This window comes from Centroberyx affinis, unplaced genomic scaffold (genome assembly GCF_046629955.1).
Source record: "Centroberyx affinis isolate AG114_WGS23_722 - 3 ecotype Tasmania unplaced genomic scaffold, CSIRO-AGI_Caff_v1 ptg000857l_1, whole genome shotgun sequence".
Taxonomy (NCBI): domain Eukaryota; kingdom Metazoa; phylum Chordata; class Actinopteri; order Beryciformes; family Berycidae; genus Centroberyx; species Centroberyx affinis.
Genome location: NW_027279451.1, coordinates 314,695 through 332,608, shown reverse-complemented (window position 1 = coordinate 332,608; position 17,914 = coordinate 314,695). Strand labels below are relative to the sequence as shown.

At 40.5% G+C, this 17,914-nt stretch overlaps 2 protein-coding genes across 5 annotated transcripts; one reads left to right on the top strand and one right to left on the bottom strand.

Moving 5' to 3' along the window:
- Positions 1-183: 183 nt before the first annotated feature.
- spryd7b (SPRY domain containing 7b) lies at positions 184-8,450 on the bottom strand. The gene is made up of 5 exons (XM_071521090.1): positions 8,334-8,450; positions 7,750-7,866; positions 7,178-7,344; positions 3,436-3,538; positions 184-1,535 (listed from the first exon to the last, which is right to left on the bottom strand). The coding sequence occupies exons 1-5, from the start codon at positions 8,437-8,439 to the stop codon at positions 1,438-1,440; spliced, it is 591 nt and encodes a 196-aa protein (XP_071377191.1). The 5' UTR covers positions 8,440-8,450; the 3' UTR covers positions 184-1,437.
- An 850-nt stretch (positions 8,451-9,300) lies between these two features.
- trim13 (tripartite motif containing 13) lies at positions 9,301-11,633 on the top strand. 4 transcript variants are annotated; one of them, XM_071521096.1, is made up of 2 exons: positions 9,301-9,354; positions 10,029-11,633. In XM_071521096.1, exons 1-2 carry the CDS (start codon positions 9,322-9,324, stop codon positions 11,229-11,231), a joined length of 1,236 nt encoding a protein of 411 aa, XP_071377197.1. In that variant the 5' UTR covers positions 9,301-9,321; the 3' UTR covers positions 11,232-11,633. The 4 variants fall into 4 exon arrangements, with proteins under 4 accessions (XP_071377197.1, XP_071377195.1, XP_071377196.1 ...); XM_071521094.1 differs by lacking the exon at positions 9,301-9,354 and adding an exon at positions 9,432-9,470; XM_071521095.1 differs by lacking the exon at positions 9,301-9,354 and adding an exon at positions 9,479-9,917.
- The last annotated feature ends 6,281 nt before the right edge of the window (positions 11,634-17,914 follow it).

Here is a 17,914-nt window from a genome sequence, read left to right as displayed (position 1 = left end):
AGTTGGGCATGACAGAGACGGTCTGTTTCACAGATGTCAAAACTGTGCACCCTAATCATCATCTCTGCGCATAATAATGGTGACAATTAGGCCCTACCTGCAATGTACCATTATACAATAAACCTGAAGTACAACACTAATTAAGAGACACTGAAAAATGGATGCCTCCAGACACAAAAGTTTAATGAATCAACAATAATATTTGGATTTGCTTGTACAATCACATCATTAGTGCAAACAAAGACAAGCATTTGTAATATTAAAGGTAATTTTCACACTTCAGTAGCGGATATGCAATGCCAATACAATACAACAGATTGACATTATAGAACCATACAATATCTTCAATCAGAGAGAAACTAGCTCTGCCAATTTTATGATATTCAGAATAAATAGCCCATAAAAAGATATTCAAAGACAAAAAAACAGCTAATGTTGGATCAAAACTAAAAGGCTGTAGAAGTGATTCAGTCGATTTGAAACAATTTACATTAGTGTCAGCTATTAAAGCAATATTTCACTTTGGCAAAACATTTTCCAGCACCACCACCTCAACATAACTCTACATGAACCTCTGCCATTGGCTGCCCCTGGAATGGAACGTCACCACCACTTTTTAACTTGGACAACTTCAACTTGAAACAGGTAAATCATTTCTTGGTAAAGATGACAAACAACATGGGCGATAAAGTGTTACCTTACCCCACTTTAAATTGTATGTATTAGAAGTATTTTCAGGTTAAAGGAGGCAAAACAAAAGTGAGTAAAGGATATGATGCTGTTGGTGACTGGGACGTCAATAGTGACAGCTGATCCTTCATGAACCCACAAACGGCTAGGTTTGCCATAAACAACAAACATTATGCCAAAGAGAAATATTGCTTTAAATCTATGAATCAAACAAATATAAATAACTTTACTGTCTATGCTGACATGTCAGTATGGCATACAAGTTTAGAGATTCCATAATCAAATACATAACTGTAAAGCAATGTCAATAAAACATGGCTTCTGGTCCTGATAAATGGGAACATTTTACCATTGCACCTGAACACTGTCTGGCCGAAAGAGAACATCTATTCACAGATGAACATCTAAGCAGCAACCAAAAATATTGCAGTGTATACAGGTTGATTACTACAGAGACAAAGTAATAAGTAAATGGCTTGACTGTCTTTCATCAGCACACGCTCTTAAGGCCCGTCACAGCTGAGTGATCAGGAATCCCCACTCCATCAAGGATACCCTAACTTCAATCCAGAGCAGCAGTAAAAAGACAGAGTAATCAGGGATAACAAAACAGAGGCATTCAAGCCAGACATAATGACATGATCCAATCAAGGTCAAGCTATAGTGTCACAGAGGGTGCCATGAGGTGTGGGCTGTGACTATGCATGGTGCTGGGAGAGGAGAAGGGCTGGGAACCGAGGCGCTGCTTTAGAAGATCTGTTGCTCAAACAGGATCTTCTCGAAGCCTTGTGGAGCTGTGTGGTAGAAGTCACTAAATTGGCAGTCTAAGATGGCACTGTCATCCACTAGAACAACAGGAGGGAAAGAGACAACAAAAACACAAGTTCAGGCATTTTTATACATATTGAATGAGAGTCTAATGTATAAAATGGCATTGAATTTTTTTCTGATATTGAATCAACATCCGATTTTATTATCATGTAACTTCTAACACAGTGGAAGAATGATGTGTCAAATACCAAAAAGTTAGAACTTTTTTTATTGTTTATTCTACAAAATGATTTAGTGCCTCTTGCACAGTCAGTACAGTCTGGTCAAATCTATTCTAACAGCAATAATTTTAATCAGAATGTCTCTTTGAAAGGCTGCTCAGTCTGTTAATACTGGAATCTATGAATGCTGGAATGTAATTAACTCAACTTTGGCTTGGAATACATGGTTGGCTTAGTGATTGACTCAATATCCAAATCGGTCTTCAGCAAGCCAAGCAGCAATCACCCCCCTGGCACAGCGACTATGCACTGTTTGATTGCCAATTATCAACATGAGGTGTGGTGGCAGCCGGGCCGATGTTTTTGGGGCTTCTTTGTTAACTAATCACCTCAAAATCAAGTCAATCACTGACCCAAAACTGTATGCCACACCTTACCAGAGTGCCGTTACACAAACGTGGGCCTCCAATAAAAACTCTGAAACATCCACTAGAAAAACATGATTTGAGCTGCAGATAAGCCAAAGTTGAGGTGGCCCAGATTTTATCCCAGCGACTGTGCGGGGTGAAACAAGCTTTAAAGCAAACATTCTGCATTTTACATTCTGCTGAACTAGGGGTTCACTTAGTTTTATATGAGGGACAGTTTATTATATTGACAGTCATATATCTAATTAAACTTGATCTATACTGGGCGTTGTGAGATACTGCAGTAATCATTCTGTCTCAAAAGAGGACTTAAAACAACAATTTCCCTGTGCTACCATAGTTCATGATAATAATCATTCAGATACAGGATTTGGGGGATTATAGTTTACCATTTTAGAAATTTCAATTAACAGTTTACTTAAATATGGTAACGTATGTGCAATCTAATGGTACAACCAATTTGAAGTATGACAATGACAACTATATTAATAAAAAATATATACAGTATACTGTCATAAGTATTCAATAATGCACTGCTGGTCATAGTTTGGTTCAAAATCAAAATATAAACCCAGAGCTCCACAAAAGCAACTTGGGTCTTACAGTCAACATATTCCAAATAAACCACTCTGGTAGAGAGGTGAAAATGGAGCATGTTCCCTTTCCCACAGGAAAGTTCAGACTGCATTAATGAACAATAGAGGCTAATGGACTGATGACCCTTACAGCCATAAAAAAGACAAAGGAGTTTCTCTTGATCCTTAAACATGGATGGCTTGTACAAGTATAGCTCAACTGAGAATAAACTGGAAAGTTGGAAAAGATGACTATGAAAGCATCCACAGTGACTGTTTGCATGGAAAAGCTAAAAATAAATATTAATTTAATTTAGTCTATTTCCAATCAATTTTCCTTTGTGTTGCTGTAGGCTGTCCACCTTAATCACATCACATACTTGACTCTTGGTTGCCTGGCATCTGTTTTTAGACAAACTTGCTAATGTCAGCCAATAGAGGCTGAGTTATCATAGGCCATAGGAATAGCCTATTAATTTCCCCAGGAAAGTAAAACCTACAGCTCATATAAACTGGATCTTAGGTGAAAATGTACAAATATTGCCCTCTAGTGGAACAAAAGTGTAACAGCCTGAATGACATTTCTGAGCATGGAGCTCACTGGTTAGGATCATGGCCGGCAATAATGTTCACAAAAATTATTGTGAGAACCAACTGAGTAAATACGTTTTAACGATTATCCCTGGAATAACATACCTCGCTTGACTAGTCAGTATATCAAGCCAACGATGAGTCAGCAAATGAACTTACCATAAACAACAGGGTATACAGTGCCTCGGATCCCTGAAGCGGGACAATGCATGTTCTTCCCATTCAGATACAAATTCAGCTCCACGTGGTCATATGTGATGCCCTGAGAACACAAATAGAAAACGAAACAAGTAAATCACCCAGTTTTTGTATGCTGAAATGATCATACCTTCACACTTTAAAATTTGTGGCTGTAAACATTCTTTTTTTTTTGACTTTGTAAAGTCTGATAAAGCAGCTTTTTTTTTTCAATATATACAACATATAACAACGTATAACCTATACGGTACATACATACACATGTAAACATTCTTAGGATGCCTGGAAAGCTGACTAATTTCCGTAAGAACACCAAACATCTTTCACTGCTTCCAGCAACTGGCAGATAATTCAATAAACTAAATGCATGCCCATATATATATGTATTGGGAAATAAGTCTAGTAAATCATTTGCAGCAGCTCCAGGAGTATTCAGATTCCTTCTCCTTTTAAGCCCAACTCCAATAGAGCCTAATCCCATATATTTCTTTTCTTTCTCTCCTTCAGATCTTAATCATGCATTGCTATTGACAACATTTTCAGTTATCAAAGACTTTTGCAAATATGTTACACTGGTCATCTGGAAATGGCTTCATTGCCCATTCAGCAAGGAAGTTCAATCAAAATGTGCAGTTAACAGCAAACAAAACCTCAACATCAAACTGTTCTTGATGTAATAACTATTTTTAAGACAAAGAATTAAAACTGCAGTGAGGTGTGTGCAACAGCCTACCAATCAGTCAACAGCCATTTAAATCTAGCTTAAGGCCAGATCTATGGAGGTCTAATTCCTAAAAATATGTCAGTGTTTTATAAGATCTGGCCGACTTAAAGGATAATTCTGTGTTTGTTTTTTTTAACCTGGCCTTATTTTCCTAGTTTTTTCCATCATGACAACTGTGTTCAAAATTTTGTCAATCTTTGTATTGTTTTTAGTATTGCTGTTAAAGGACGTGTTTTTTAATCGCCTTTTTGAGTTAAATTGTTGGAGATTGTGTTTGCCCTTAGTGTGTATGTGTTGGAAAGCAGTGCTCCCTACAAACTAGTGGCAGGTAAAGTAAATGACAATTTTTTTTATAGTAAAAACTAGGAAAATAAGGCCCGGGTTGAAAAAAAAAAAAAGGAATTATCCTGTAACACTTGTGGACAACAGTTCTCCTTTTCCTCTTTGTTATATGGGGCAGCTGGTAATGCACATGTCCAGAAGGCACATTCTGTAATATATTTGATCAGGGCATAGTCTCTTTACTGCACTAGTCTGCAAGCCACTAGACACTTTATATGGCCCTCTGCAGACTGCTAACGTGAATTCAATGCACATTATGTACATTGTTTAAGTTCCATTTTAATGCTTTGTTTTATAGTCTTTTACTGTTGCCATTTTTTATTGCTAATTTGTTATATTGCTTTTTTATATACTACTTATAAGCTACTTGTCTTTTTCTCCATTGACTTCTATTACTTTTGCTGCTGCAACAAACTAATTTCCCCACCCAATTTCTTATCTTATCTTAGATGCCTATAAAGTGCTCCCTAGCCTACTCTCTTCAAGATGTTTTTCTCCTCCGCTGTACTGAAGTACTGATTTTGGCAAGAATGCCTTCTTTTGAGGCTAGGCCAAGTACATTTATAATATGAGGAGTGGGCTGGGTTCAGGACCCAGATTTCCAAGACCAAAGCCACGCTCATGTTTTCAGGCCTACTGAAAACTCAAGTCTGACTAAAAGCTTTTTAATTCTTTGTCACTGGTGGGTATATTTTAGGGAGCCACTGGCCTCTAAAAAGAAAACAGTAATTTTATCTTACATTTACTCTGTATACAACTCAGACAAAAATATTACCAAATAAATCTTAAAATGGCAAAATGTCATGGGGTGAATATTGTTACTGGAGTGACTATATAGTTTCAGTAAAGTGGTGATTTAGTTTTTGAGCCACTTAATATACTTGGTACTTCCTAAAATCCCATTAAGAAACAGGGAAGATAGCCATTATCATTTGCCATGTAAGAAAAGCAGAATCAGAACAATTATGAAATGAAAACATATTATATCATCATATCATATTATTATATCATCATATCATATATTCAAAACCCCTCACTACAACCAATAGATGTTTGTATAATTCATTAAATGCTAAACAATTTTTTACCCTAGACATTTCAACTCAAATTAAAACTTTTTTTTGTTTTTAATTGGGTACTTCTGTCAGTTGAGTGTCATTCACATGTAATTACATTCACTTACATTTCTACAATTTTGATAGAATTTTGATTGCTAATAGAAGCACGGCTGCTGGTATACTGATTCTTTAGTATGTTGATGTGTTGGCTTGTTTGCTTTTGGTTGTCTGTAACATGCTAGCTGACATACTGTTTGCAGGTAGCATGGCTGCTCTGGCTGTTTGTTAGCAGCATGGTTGCTGGTATATTTATTCTTTAGAGTGTTGATATGTTGGCTTGCTAATACAATTCAGTTTCTGATCTGCTGAGCGAGCTGTTTCAAGCCAGCAGAATCAGCCGTCCCTTTGGTCTATAATTATTTATACAATTTGGTTTCTGAACAGCTGAGTTGGCTGTTCCAAGCCAGCAGTGTCAGCCGTCCCTTTATCTTATTGTTATTGTTGTTGATCAATAGCTAAGTGTGGGTCCAGGATTATTTAGCTGGTGAATGGTGCTGCCTGTCTGATGGTCCTGTAGATTTATGATGTCGTAGCCTGATGTCCTCTATAGTCACCATTTGTGGATTAGTACATCATTCTTTTGACATCTGAATTGGGCTTCTGTATGAATGCTCACCTTGGATTATGGCACAAAGGACAGCAACATCAGATCCTGTGTAGTAGTATGTGATTGGTAGCACAACAAAATGTGCAAGAGGTCAAGGGGAATTAAATGTTTTATCTTGGCGACACTCTTGGCTACACTCTTGGCTACAGCAAGGCCATGTAGTGTGATGAAATGAGTACAACTAAAGACAAACCAAGAAAATAATGTGGTAATGTTTTCGGGAAGAGAGCAGGAAAAAACAAGCTTTGTCTTATATTGTGTTGGGTACAGTCTGTCAAACACCACTTTGCACAGATAAAGACATGTGAATGGCAAGAGATGATTAGTGTAAAGGAGTCTAAGGTCAAAATCAAATTTTCTTGTCTGACAAAAGACTCTGAGATAGCTCAGGTACAGGTACAGATTGCACTGGTAACACTGCACATTTTAGCAATAATTAGCGCCCCCATCCTGCAAGAAAATGTCTGGACACCCAGGTCAAATTAAACCATCTTTTTGTTCTGAACAGAACTGACCAGCGAGCCCATATGATTCCACTTCATTAATAATTTTGGTGCCTCTGTCTAATTATGCTCACCAGTTCTAATTTATTTCAAAACTGAAGATTCATGAAGAGTGTGTTATTAGTGGGCTAGCTTGTTATTCATTTCAAACTCCAACAATCAAAACATAATTTGCAGATTATGTCCTCATAAATGAAATAAATCTAGTTTCTCCAATCTAAAGTAGTAGTGATATGAGTGAGTCTAAGAAAGAATAGAAACTGGTTTACTTCAAGTCCTTAATGTCATTGATAACTGTAACCTGACTTTGTCCATCACTTCAAACTGGTCATCAGTTTGTCCCTCAGATTGACAGTGCTCTAGAAACAGCAATCAGGTTAAAAGGGGTTTGGCAAATTCTTGCACTTACCACAATGTCACCCTCCTGAGGAAGGCTGTTGGCAGGTAGACGGTTCTTCTCCTCATTGTTGTGGTACACCGACCCATCATGCCTCAGGACTAGGCTGTTTGTGTCTCTGCCCAAAGGCACTTGATTAAGATTCACTTTCTGAGTGGCCACACCTATTCCCCACACACCTAGACACAAAGCACAAGACTGAGTTTATCAAACCCTCATCAACTGAGCCTGCAGACTCATAGAATACATTCTCATTTATGGTGCAACGGAAAGAGTGAGAGGCAGGGTCACATGCATATCTTCATGACTGTAGCTGGAGACTAAGCACCTTGCTCAAGGGCACTAAAAGGGCCGTCAATGGTGGGAGAGGGAATGTTTCTTGTGATTCTCAAGATTTTCCTAGCTAGTGAGGAGAATCAAACTAGTCACCTTGCAGTCACAAGATGGTGAGGCTACTAAAACCTGCAGCTTGGTAGAATCAATAGCCCCTTCTAAAAATGCACTGGAGAAAGACAGTCTGGGGGTAGGATGGGAACAGAGGTAGGGGGAGAGGATGGGAGTCTGCTGAGAGTCGAGGGGCTTACCGGTGGACTGGATCTTGAACTCAAAGTAACTCTTGTTCTGGTGCAGCGGAGCATTGGCGAGACAACCTCCAGTGCCACATATCCTCCGCCCACTCTTTACGATAACAACATCTGTGCCTGCACGACAAACACGATGAAAAGATCAAATGTTCATTGAGTAAGATTAAATAAATGGCAACAATGACGCGAGGATTAACAATAGTAAAGCACGTGCATTAGTTTGTAGAGGGTAAAAGAGGGGAATGCACCTCCAGTGAATGTTTATCCTGAAACCGACCACAATGACTGTTTCAGGGAAGTGTAACATTACAGGGGAGGGATTCTCCCCTGTCTGATATTAAACATCAAAACTGCACGACATTTAACAAAGTGGAAGGATAGTAGGTGGTCTGTTACAGGGAAAGGTAATTTTAGCAAGTATAACAACATGCCACACGGGGACACATATTTTAGAGTAGGCTACGACACTGACAGCAGCTAGCGGTTAGCTATGTGATGACAAACCATCACATCACAGACACGACCACGGCGTCTGTACAGACCGGCTGCTTCCACACAACACAAATTAAAGACAAACTACCTACCCATGTGGTGTGTGTCTAACTGAACAGTGGGCATTTCTTTCAGGGGAATATGCCCCGATCCTCCATCTCCGCAGCAGCCTAGACAACACGTAAACATCGCAGCCATTCTTGATCTGACGCAGAACATCCGGAAACACAGTGGGCCCATATAACCAAAGAGCGCGGGCGTGAAACAGTGCGCCCCCCAAACAACAGCGCCACCCTGCGGCAGAGGCTGGGGTTACCTAAGCCCCTTCTACCCACTGCATCCAATCACATTGCTGGCTAAGATAGGCAGTTGCTCCTGATGGCATGGAAACAAGGGAAGAAAATCAAGGTCAAAATTTCTACACGTGACTAAGTAACTATTGGATATCGATGTTACATAATCGCGAATGGAGGGAAAGTGAGTTTTGGAAAATTATACATGTTCATCCGATGAATTGTGTACAAGGCCTAAATTGGCGATGCCCATTCATAATTGAAGAGCATCCTGAGAAGTTGATTTCGGCTGGTTGAAAGATAAGCCGAGTCAGTGATGTGGCAGGAGTCCAGTAACCAATTCCTTACTGAAACTCACTCAGGTTCTATTGCTACTCTTCACTTGCATATTTTATTGTGTTTACTTTTGGCTTATGCGTATATCGACGAGTGCCCAAAGAGGCGCATGAAGTGGGGCAATAAAAGCCTGCGAAGTTGGGACTAAAACCTAGTTGACAGTCTTTCACGCTGTAATGTTTTGCATAGCAACAGCCCCTCCCCCATCCAACCGGCAGGGATCCTCTGCAAATTTGCGTCCGGGGACAAAAACGCAAACATCCAGAGGTGCAAACTAACGCCCCGCCAGAAAATACAAATCGTCAGTACACTCGTGCCGGTGCACAATATTGTCCTGCCTGATTATCTGTGGGCAAACGGAGACGAAACGTTCCGTCTGAAGCTTCATTATGGCACTGAAACGGTTAAGTCTTTCCCCGGAAAGGGCGAAGTCTGCACAGCAACAAGCGCCATGATTGCGTTGCACTGTGCGTCTCAGCAGCTGGTGAGTGATTTTTTTGGTCCAGTAGTTGCATGTTACTATGCGCTTGCAAAATCTGTCACAGCCCTTCCTCAGTACCTTGCCAACAGGAGCAACTCTAACGCGAACTCAATTTGTCGGTAATTTGTTTCATAGGAGTGGTTAGACGACGGCAATTTAGCGCGTAGCTCAGCCAACTAGCCTCCTGCTATTTTGCAATGCAATACAAAGCGGATGATAAGTAAATAGTGTGCTGCTGATAGTCTGCGTATAGCAAGTTTGTCACGATGTCGACTTATAAACAGTCTAGTTTTGCGACGTGGTTTTAAGTCTTACAGCGCTTGGTGGTTACAGAAGGAGGACATCAAAAGCAGGATGTTACTCAGATGGGGAAAGGGTACCATTGGCGGAGTACACACATTTTTACAATGTATCCTTTTACGCGGGTACAGAGATGCATGTCATTTTCATTTTGTGGGAGGCTGAACTCCCGAAATGATGGGGAAATCTGTATCCTTTGCGCTGCTATTTTCGTGCGTAATATATTGCCTGTACTACCATATGTCCAACTGGGGTAGCATCCCTCTGTAAGTGCGGGTACGTATTAGGTATTTGGATGCCGAGGTGCTGATTTGACATGTTTTTCTCCCCTTCTTTTAATGAATTACTCGTTTCACGCCTGGATAAATGTTTTGCAGGATACCATGGAGCTGCTGGAAGAGGACCTCACATGCCCTATCTGCTGCTGTCTGTTCGACGACCCGCGGGTCCTGCCGTGCTCACACAGTTTCTGTAAGAAATGCCTGGAAGGGATCTTGGAGGGGAACCGAGGTCCAGCTTGGAGACCACCTTTCAAATGCCCCACCTGCCGCAAAGAGACCCCTCACAATGGCGCAAACAGTCTGCAGATTAACTACTCTCTTCGTGGAATAGTGGAGAAGTACAACAAAATAAGAGTTTTGCCGAGGATGTCCCTTTGTAAACAACACAGCGGCCAGCCACTTAACATATTTTGCGCCACAGACTTAAAACTCATTTGTGGGTTTTGCGCAACAACCGGAGACCATAAAGGGCATAAATTCTGCGCCTTGGAGGACGCATATGAGCAGGAGAAAGCGGCGTTTGAAGAGCTGCTCGAGGGGGTGGAGAGCTGGCAGAGCGCAGATATCCTGTCCTGCCTGGAGACACTGGAAGCCAGTAAGAAAAAGGCGCTTCAGTCCGTCTCAAAGGACGCAGAAAAGGTAACAGACTATTTCAACAAACTCATCGGCGCCATTGAACACAAAAAGAATGAGATCCTCTCCGATTTCGAGACGCTGAAGTTGGTGGTGATGCAAGCCTACGATCCGGAGATCACCAAGCTGAGCGCAGCGCTGGAGGAGCAGAGACGGGCGCTCAGCATCGCCGAGTCTTTCAAGAACGTGTCCGACCCGCTGTGCTTCCTCCAGCAGATGCAGGAGTTCAGGGAGAGACTGAGGGTACTCCGGGAAACCCCGCTGCCCTCTCGGACGGACATGGACGTCGGCCCCCTTGTGCGTAATTTCGACGTTAGAAACTGGGACTCGCTGAGGCTCAGAGAAGTGGACAAGATCTCGGTTCCCCATGAGAGTGGCTCCTACCGAGCAGGGAGCTCACGGATGACAGGTCTCTGGCGGATCATCGTATTTGTGAGCGTGGTGCTGCCCGCCCTGCTCCTCCTGCAGCCAGACAACCTTGCGGGCTACGTGTCCTCACAGACAGAACCATTTCTGACTGCCATTTCCCCGCACCTTACTCACGCTGCTCTGTACTGGCAAGAAGTGACTGGCATCTGCACATGTTTGATGGGTGCAGGTCGGAATTGTATCCTGAACCTAATTGATACCACTGTCGATTTTATTGGCAGCTGTAAGTTGTTTTAATTATTATGGCATCTCTGCCATAAGCACTCACTGCCCCGGTAGTTACACTTTCTGTGTTCCCAGTGGCCCACGAGGTGCATTCAGTGACAGATTTATCCAGCTCAATACAATATTGAAGGGCAGTCAAAAACTCTTTTGTAAGGTTAACTTAATTATATGAAGTATGTATTTTTTTAATAAGCTCCATCCGTGTATGAAGCCATAGAATCACACTGAAGTCGTGGTCTCTACTTGATCTGTAGAGGTGGTGGCCTATGCCTGTATTTCACATAGCCTAGTCCTATAGGCTGATTGAGATATTTTTGTTTACATGAATACGTCATATCTTTTCTCTTTCGTTTTTTTTTTAAACTCACTATGACAATTTAAGCCTTGTCTAATCTCTTGCCTAATAAAACTTCACAAATGGATGTCACTGTCGTTATGATGTTGTTTTTTTATTCAGTGCGATAGGCCAAACCGAACATAGCTATTCAGGCCGACAAGCAAACGAATGAACTAAAGCAAGTGGATAAGTGATATCGAAGTGATGAAAGAAATTTATATTCCCAGGCCTTTTCCCTGCAGAGCGCGTCAGCACCAGAATGATGCTGCAACCTCTTCAAGGTTACAAACGTTGCATAACAGGGCCCGAGTGAAATGCTCAGCAGGCTGCAGAAGCACAATGTATTCATGGGAATAAATATAGCTGCCTGTGATATTACGCAGGCGGTGGCATGAATCTAACAGATTGACAGCTGTTTCTTCTCTTTCCATGAATAAGACTTAAAAAATAATAATAACAATTTAAGGGCCTAGGATTGCCATGCGTGCTGGACAATCACTTTCTGTCTTCACAATATAGGACTTGTTTGAAGAGGTTTCTACGTGCCTCGTTCGTTGCATGACATGTCCGGCCTATAAAGTCAAACATCTGCAGACTGTTAAATTGCAAGTACAGAGTAGGCCTATTTTCTGTCATGCATCTAAACTTTGAAGACAACTGAAGACAATTGACAGACTTGTAGGCCTGAAATTAAAATTAGATTGTGCGGGCAATTGGAAGTGATCAAAATTAATTTAAATTTAGGTTAGCTCAGTCAGATCCCTGGCTTATAACCAGCAGTGGGCTTAGGCATAAAATAGGCCAAAGCAAATGGACACAGATTGTGAATTGTGCATTGATCATTTATCCTATGATATTTTTTTGTCCCCAATAGAAAGCCATTCAAAAATCCCGAGATCAGACCATAAAGTGAATCCGTGATGTCAGCACTGACCATAATTCAGGACTCACGTCATGGCACGCATATATATATATAGCCGGCTGTTGCCGGGCAAATATGGGATGAAAATAAAAGTATCACTGTACATGAATATTTTAATTACCAGTTAGGCAATAAAGCATGCAAATTTACATACTGCCTGCAAAACGTAAAATTCAAATTAGTCCAAATTAGTCTAAAATATTGTGTATAACAGTAGCCTAAATAAGACTTTCTTACGCAATGGCGGGTAGCCTGTGAAGCCAGATTGCATGGGAAGCAACTTGTCTACATATTGAATGTGTTGTGAATATTAATAGAAAACTTCAAAACATCAAAAGTCATAATTGACTGCATCATGTAGAGTGCAGATAATGAATGAATAGCCTGTTTAGTGTGTCCGGTGTCCCGTCACAACAGTGAAGCAGGTCCCGCACTGTTTCACCCTGCATCTGAGTGTGATGGAAGCCCAAGTGGGGATCAGAGGATCTCTTTTTTTCCCTTATATTTATCATAGACAATATGGTATTTTTAACCTTTTAGGAAAATATGGGTGCAGTTGATACACTGTATAGGCCAACTCAAATCCTGCCGGTGTCCGTGACATAGGCACATTATACCCTAAATAAGCAGGCAATTAAAATATAGGCAACATATGATACATACACTCACCGAGCACTTTATTAAGAACACCTGTACACCTGCTTATTTATGAAATTACCCATTCAGCCAATCATGTGGCAGCAGTGCAGTGCATAAGATCATGCAGATACAGGTCAGCAGCTTCAGTTAATGTTCACATCAAACATCAGAATGGGGAAAAAATGTGATCTCAGTGACTTTGACCGTGGCATGGTTGTTGGTGACGGGCTGGTTTGAGTATTTCTGAAACTGCTGATCTCCTGGGATTTTCACGCACAACAGTCTCTAGAGTTTACACAGAATGGTGCGAAAAACAAAAAACATCCAGTGAGCGGCGGTTCTGCGGACGGAAACGCCTTGTTGATGAGAGAGGTCAGAGGAGAATGACCAGACTGGTTGGAGCTGACAGAAAGGCTTCAGTAACTCAGATAACCTCTTTACAACTGTGGTGAGCAGAAAAGCATCTCAGAATGCAACACGTCGAACCTGGAGGCGGATGGCACTTTGGTAGCCGGTTGACATTAAGTTGAAAGCTGATACCTACCCAATATTAATATGGTGTTCCTAATAAAGTGCTCAGTGAGTGTATATATAGCCTATATAAATAAAATAATATATAGGCGAAATGTATATAAAATCTAGAAGACAAAAATAAGAAAAATGTCAGATGTAAAGACTAAATATTAAAGAAATAGAGCCCCCCTCATTACCTATAAAAAAAAAAAAAAAAGTGCTTCCATATTTTTGATCTGCAGTGTGCGGAATGCGGACTTTGTTTCTAAATCCAAAAATAAAAGAGTTAAGTAAAACAGTTAAAGTGGCTAAAGCCAAGACAGGCTACAAGAATTCACCTATTTCCAATTCTTTCATTATGAATTATATTAACTTTCACAGAACCATAAAAAATATATTGAACTGGCATTGTCTTATTTTGGTCGGGCAGTCCAGCTTGCAGCTGTGGTATTAAAACGGGACAATATCTTAAAGGCAAGGAAATTCCTTATTTGGCGAAATTAAAACGGCCTCATATAGGCCTAAATGTTATCAAATATATTTTACACGTAAATATTCCTTCATTTGCAAATAAGAATGTGTTTGTTTGTTTTTTTAACTGGTAGGCTATAGCCTACTTTATTATGCAGAGCCTTCGTGCTTTTAAATTCAAAATAGCCATATTTAGGCAATGTATAATTCTCAGTACTTTGTTTTTCTATTTTTAAGTTTTGTTTCTATAATTCCAAATGGGCTAAATGCCTTAATTTCGGTTTATCGATCATTACCCAAACGAAAGGAAATTAAGAAGTAAAAGTCAAGATAAAATAGGCCCACACGACCACGGGTTTGATCATTTAGCGGCAAAATATGACTAGGCCAAATTATACTAAGTGATCACACAAGATAGACCTGACATGGTTCTCCTTATTAACAAATATCACTAGAAAACTAGATTGTGTTATGGGCCTATAGTGTATATCTGAGTTATTTTTAATCTGTATTTTCTTTCGAAAGCAAGACCTGCTGCACACAGCTTAGTGAACAGGTCCAGCCTGCTCAGTGGGACAGACGTGACGCTGTTCTCAATTATTTTTTTTATTTTTATTTTTTTAAAGAACTGTGGTTTACAACTTTAAGCGTGAGATCTGGGCTTTTTAACAGTTGTTGCCAAATTATCCTAAAGACCTATAGGCCAACATTAAGTAGGCTAATTGGGCCATTTTTATTAGGCAAGTCTGATTTGGTTTTATTGTCATCGGATTTCATGGTACACCAGAGCTGCTTGAATGACCTACGCATAAAGTAGGCCTACCGCTTAAATTGAGGGGATTTAACCAGGCTATGAAACCCCATACTATAGGCTAAGAGTGAGTGTTATTTGAGTGAACCTCGGACGAGTGCATGAAAGGTTTATAGGAATAAGGTGGTCATATAACACAGAATATAGCTGCGGCGGTTAGATAACAGGGCCGGCTAATATAGGGCTAATAACGACCGACAGGGTGATAGGACTAAAGCCGAAGCCCAAACAGGTTCAGATTATTTTCAGCAGTAAAGAAAAATATAAATTCATGTAACTTAACTATATTTGCATATAAAAAACGTATGAGAATACACAGACTAATGAATTTAATTCACCCTGCAGCAAATCAGCGTGTGCGATCGGTTATGCTTAAGGAGCCGGACGCCACAGTACTGAGGTACTAAGGTAAAAATTAAAATTAATATACAAGAGCATTCTGTTATGAAGTACTAACCTCTTGGCTACATGTTCAACAAAACACATGGAAACAGACAAAAGCCAATTAAACCTTTTATTTTTCAAAGTGCATGAATTTTACAGATATAATTCTATTACAAATGAATGACGGTGAAATGGACTAATGTCTGCACATTTTTTGACAATCATATGGGGAAAAACTCAAAATTGTTTTGTGTTAAAACAATGTACCTGTAAGCATCTCTGAAACCGTCAAGCCACTGTTCCTGCATGGCACCAGGGTCTTCTGAGTGCACTCAGTGGTTAGTTATGCTGTTTGTAAGTGGTCAGCTTTGCTTCAGCAGCACGATCAATACTGGAGGCTTCAGCGATAGTCTTAACTCCAATATTTACGTGCTGCTACAGCAAGGCCGCCAGCAGTTGAGAAAGATGAATCCAGCCAGCTTGTTAGGCACATAGACCACCCATAAAACACAATCATGTAACCCACAAATCCCCCACAAGGATACTTTTACTAACTTTTGGTCATCAGAAATACAACTGCAGCCACAGACAACTGAGTCTGGAAAGACTAACTCGATGATGATGGATAAGTCAACTTCAATCATCTTTGAAAGAGGGAAAGGGTTTGAAGAGCAGCTAAGTCACGGCGGTTGTATGTTCAGGCTTTACTGCTGCAGCACAGTATGGCCTGCATCTCAGTGTAACCCACAAACCATTCTGTGCTGCTACAGCATCGCCAGAACTGCTGCCATGGCTCCTCTTCTTGCCTCTGATTCCTCTCATCTTCTGAGTCATTTGCACCCTCTTCATCCTCCGGGCTGCTACTCCAACACGTATGCGTGCACAGACAGACATACTCCTATTACTTATCCATCATTTATCTACCCCAAAGACGATCAGATGATCACCAGCATCTTTTGCAGATGTAGGTCTTCTTTCCAATCCTGAAGCAGGCATAGAGGCTTTCCATCTGAAACACACAAAAAAAGGGGAATGTAATGCAATCCTTAGAAAGTCCATCTCTAAAAAAAAAAAATGGAATGTTAGGCATCACAACATTCTCATATTTTGAGTCCAAGATTTTGTGTGGACTACATTTCCCACTAAGCCAAGTAAACAAGTGATTACATTTTAGGAAAAATATTGACAAAATTGCTTCAAATGTTTGAAATAAGACTGGTCTCGTCCAGAAGTAAAGCTGCTGAATTCTAGCACTGCCACCGCCTTTAGGAGGGAGGACAGCATTAGCCAATTTGACATGGTTGACAACTGGTTTGGTATCAGTGATGCTCAATGTAAAACCCCAACAAAAGATTCTGCGAAACCAATTGGGGGAGGGGGGTGAGGGACTATTAACACCAATTTGTGTAATTTGAGCTAGTTCCTCTTGGCTAGACACTGTCTCTAAATAAGTACAGCTACAACAGGGGGGAAAATAGCACCATAAGTCTGCACTTTGCATGAGTCATAGAAATTAATGGAATCAAGTAGCCTAACAAGTCACCATAACACTCAACTTGATGTGGCACCATCATGATGTCTAGCAATGAATAATTAGTTGTATTGATAAGTGCTCCATAAAAGCCTATGTGCACTCTTAGGTTACAAAGATAATTCCTACTCCATTGTATTTAGCCAAGTGTTCACAGAACAGAGAGGCCACCAGTGTGCTTAACCAGGACAGAATGTAAGGGGCACACGCATGCGTGTGTGCATGCAAGCACAGCTACAGATGGGATTAACATCTTACAAGTTTCCTGGCTTTATAGGGAACACATTTGAATTTCAGGTTTAAAATGATATTTCTATGCCCTTGGATACATTGGCCTGTGTTTGTCACAACTGCCTCCTAAAGGCAGAAATGAGAAAGGTTTGTCCTGCCCTTTAACTGTAATGTCACCCAGATGTAAACAAAATGAATTGGTTGAGATGGACAAGCTCACTGAAACTATAGGCTTCTTTGGGATCAGGATACGTTTTCTATACAGGAACCAACAGCAATATTTTAATATAAAACTCTTTTGGGTGTAAGAAGTGAGACAAGGGCACCATAGTAATTGGGGAGACTGTCTTTCAGCTGGAAGTCCTGGGCTCAAACACCCGTGACAACAGAAATCCGCCCTGCTTAAGTGTCTTTGAGCAACACACTGAATCCCTACCAACTGCAGAGGAACTATTTGATAGCTGACCTCGCATTTTGACCTCCATGTGGAAGGGTGCAAGCAAAAAAATAATTTGTCCTTTGGGGAATCAATAAAGTATCACAAAAAGCAGCTCTTTACCAATGTATAGGACAAAAAAAAATCTGTCTAGACTGTCCTGGCCCATAACAATAGCATATGTGAATCTTTACATTAATTGGTAGTCCTCCTTTAAGACCAAAACTGAAGTAGGTATGTAAATAGGTAAAATCCGGAACCAAATAATCACAACAATCCTGAAGAAGATTGGCTCCAATGATTGTGTTGCCACTAGAGGTCTCAATGGGCCTGAAAATTTGACCCTGGTCCGAATTGGCCAGGTAAGCACAACCTGAGCCTAACATTAATCAGCCCCTCCAAAGTGTTCCAGTGTTCAGA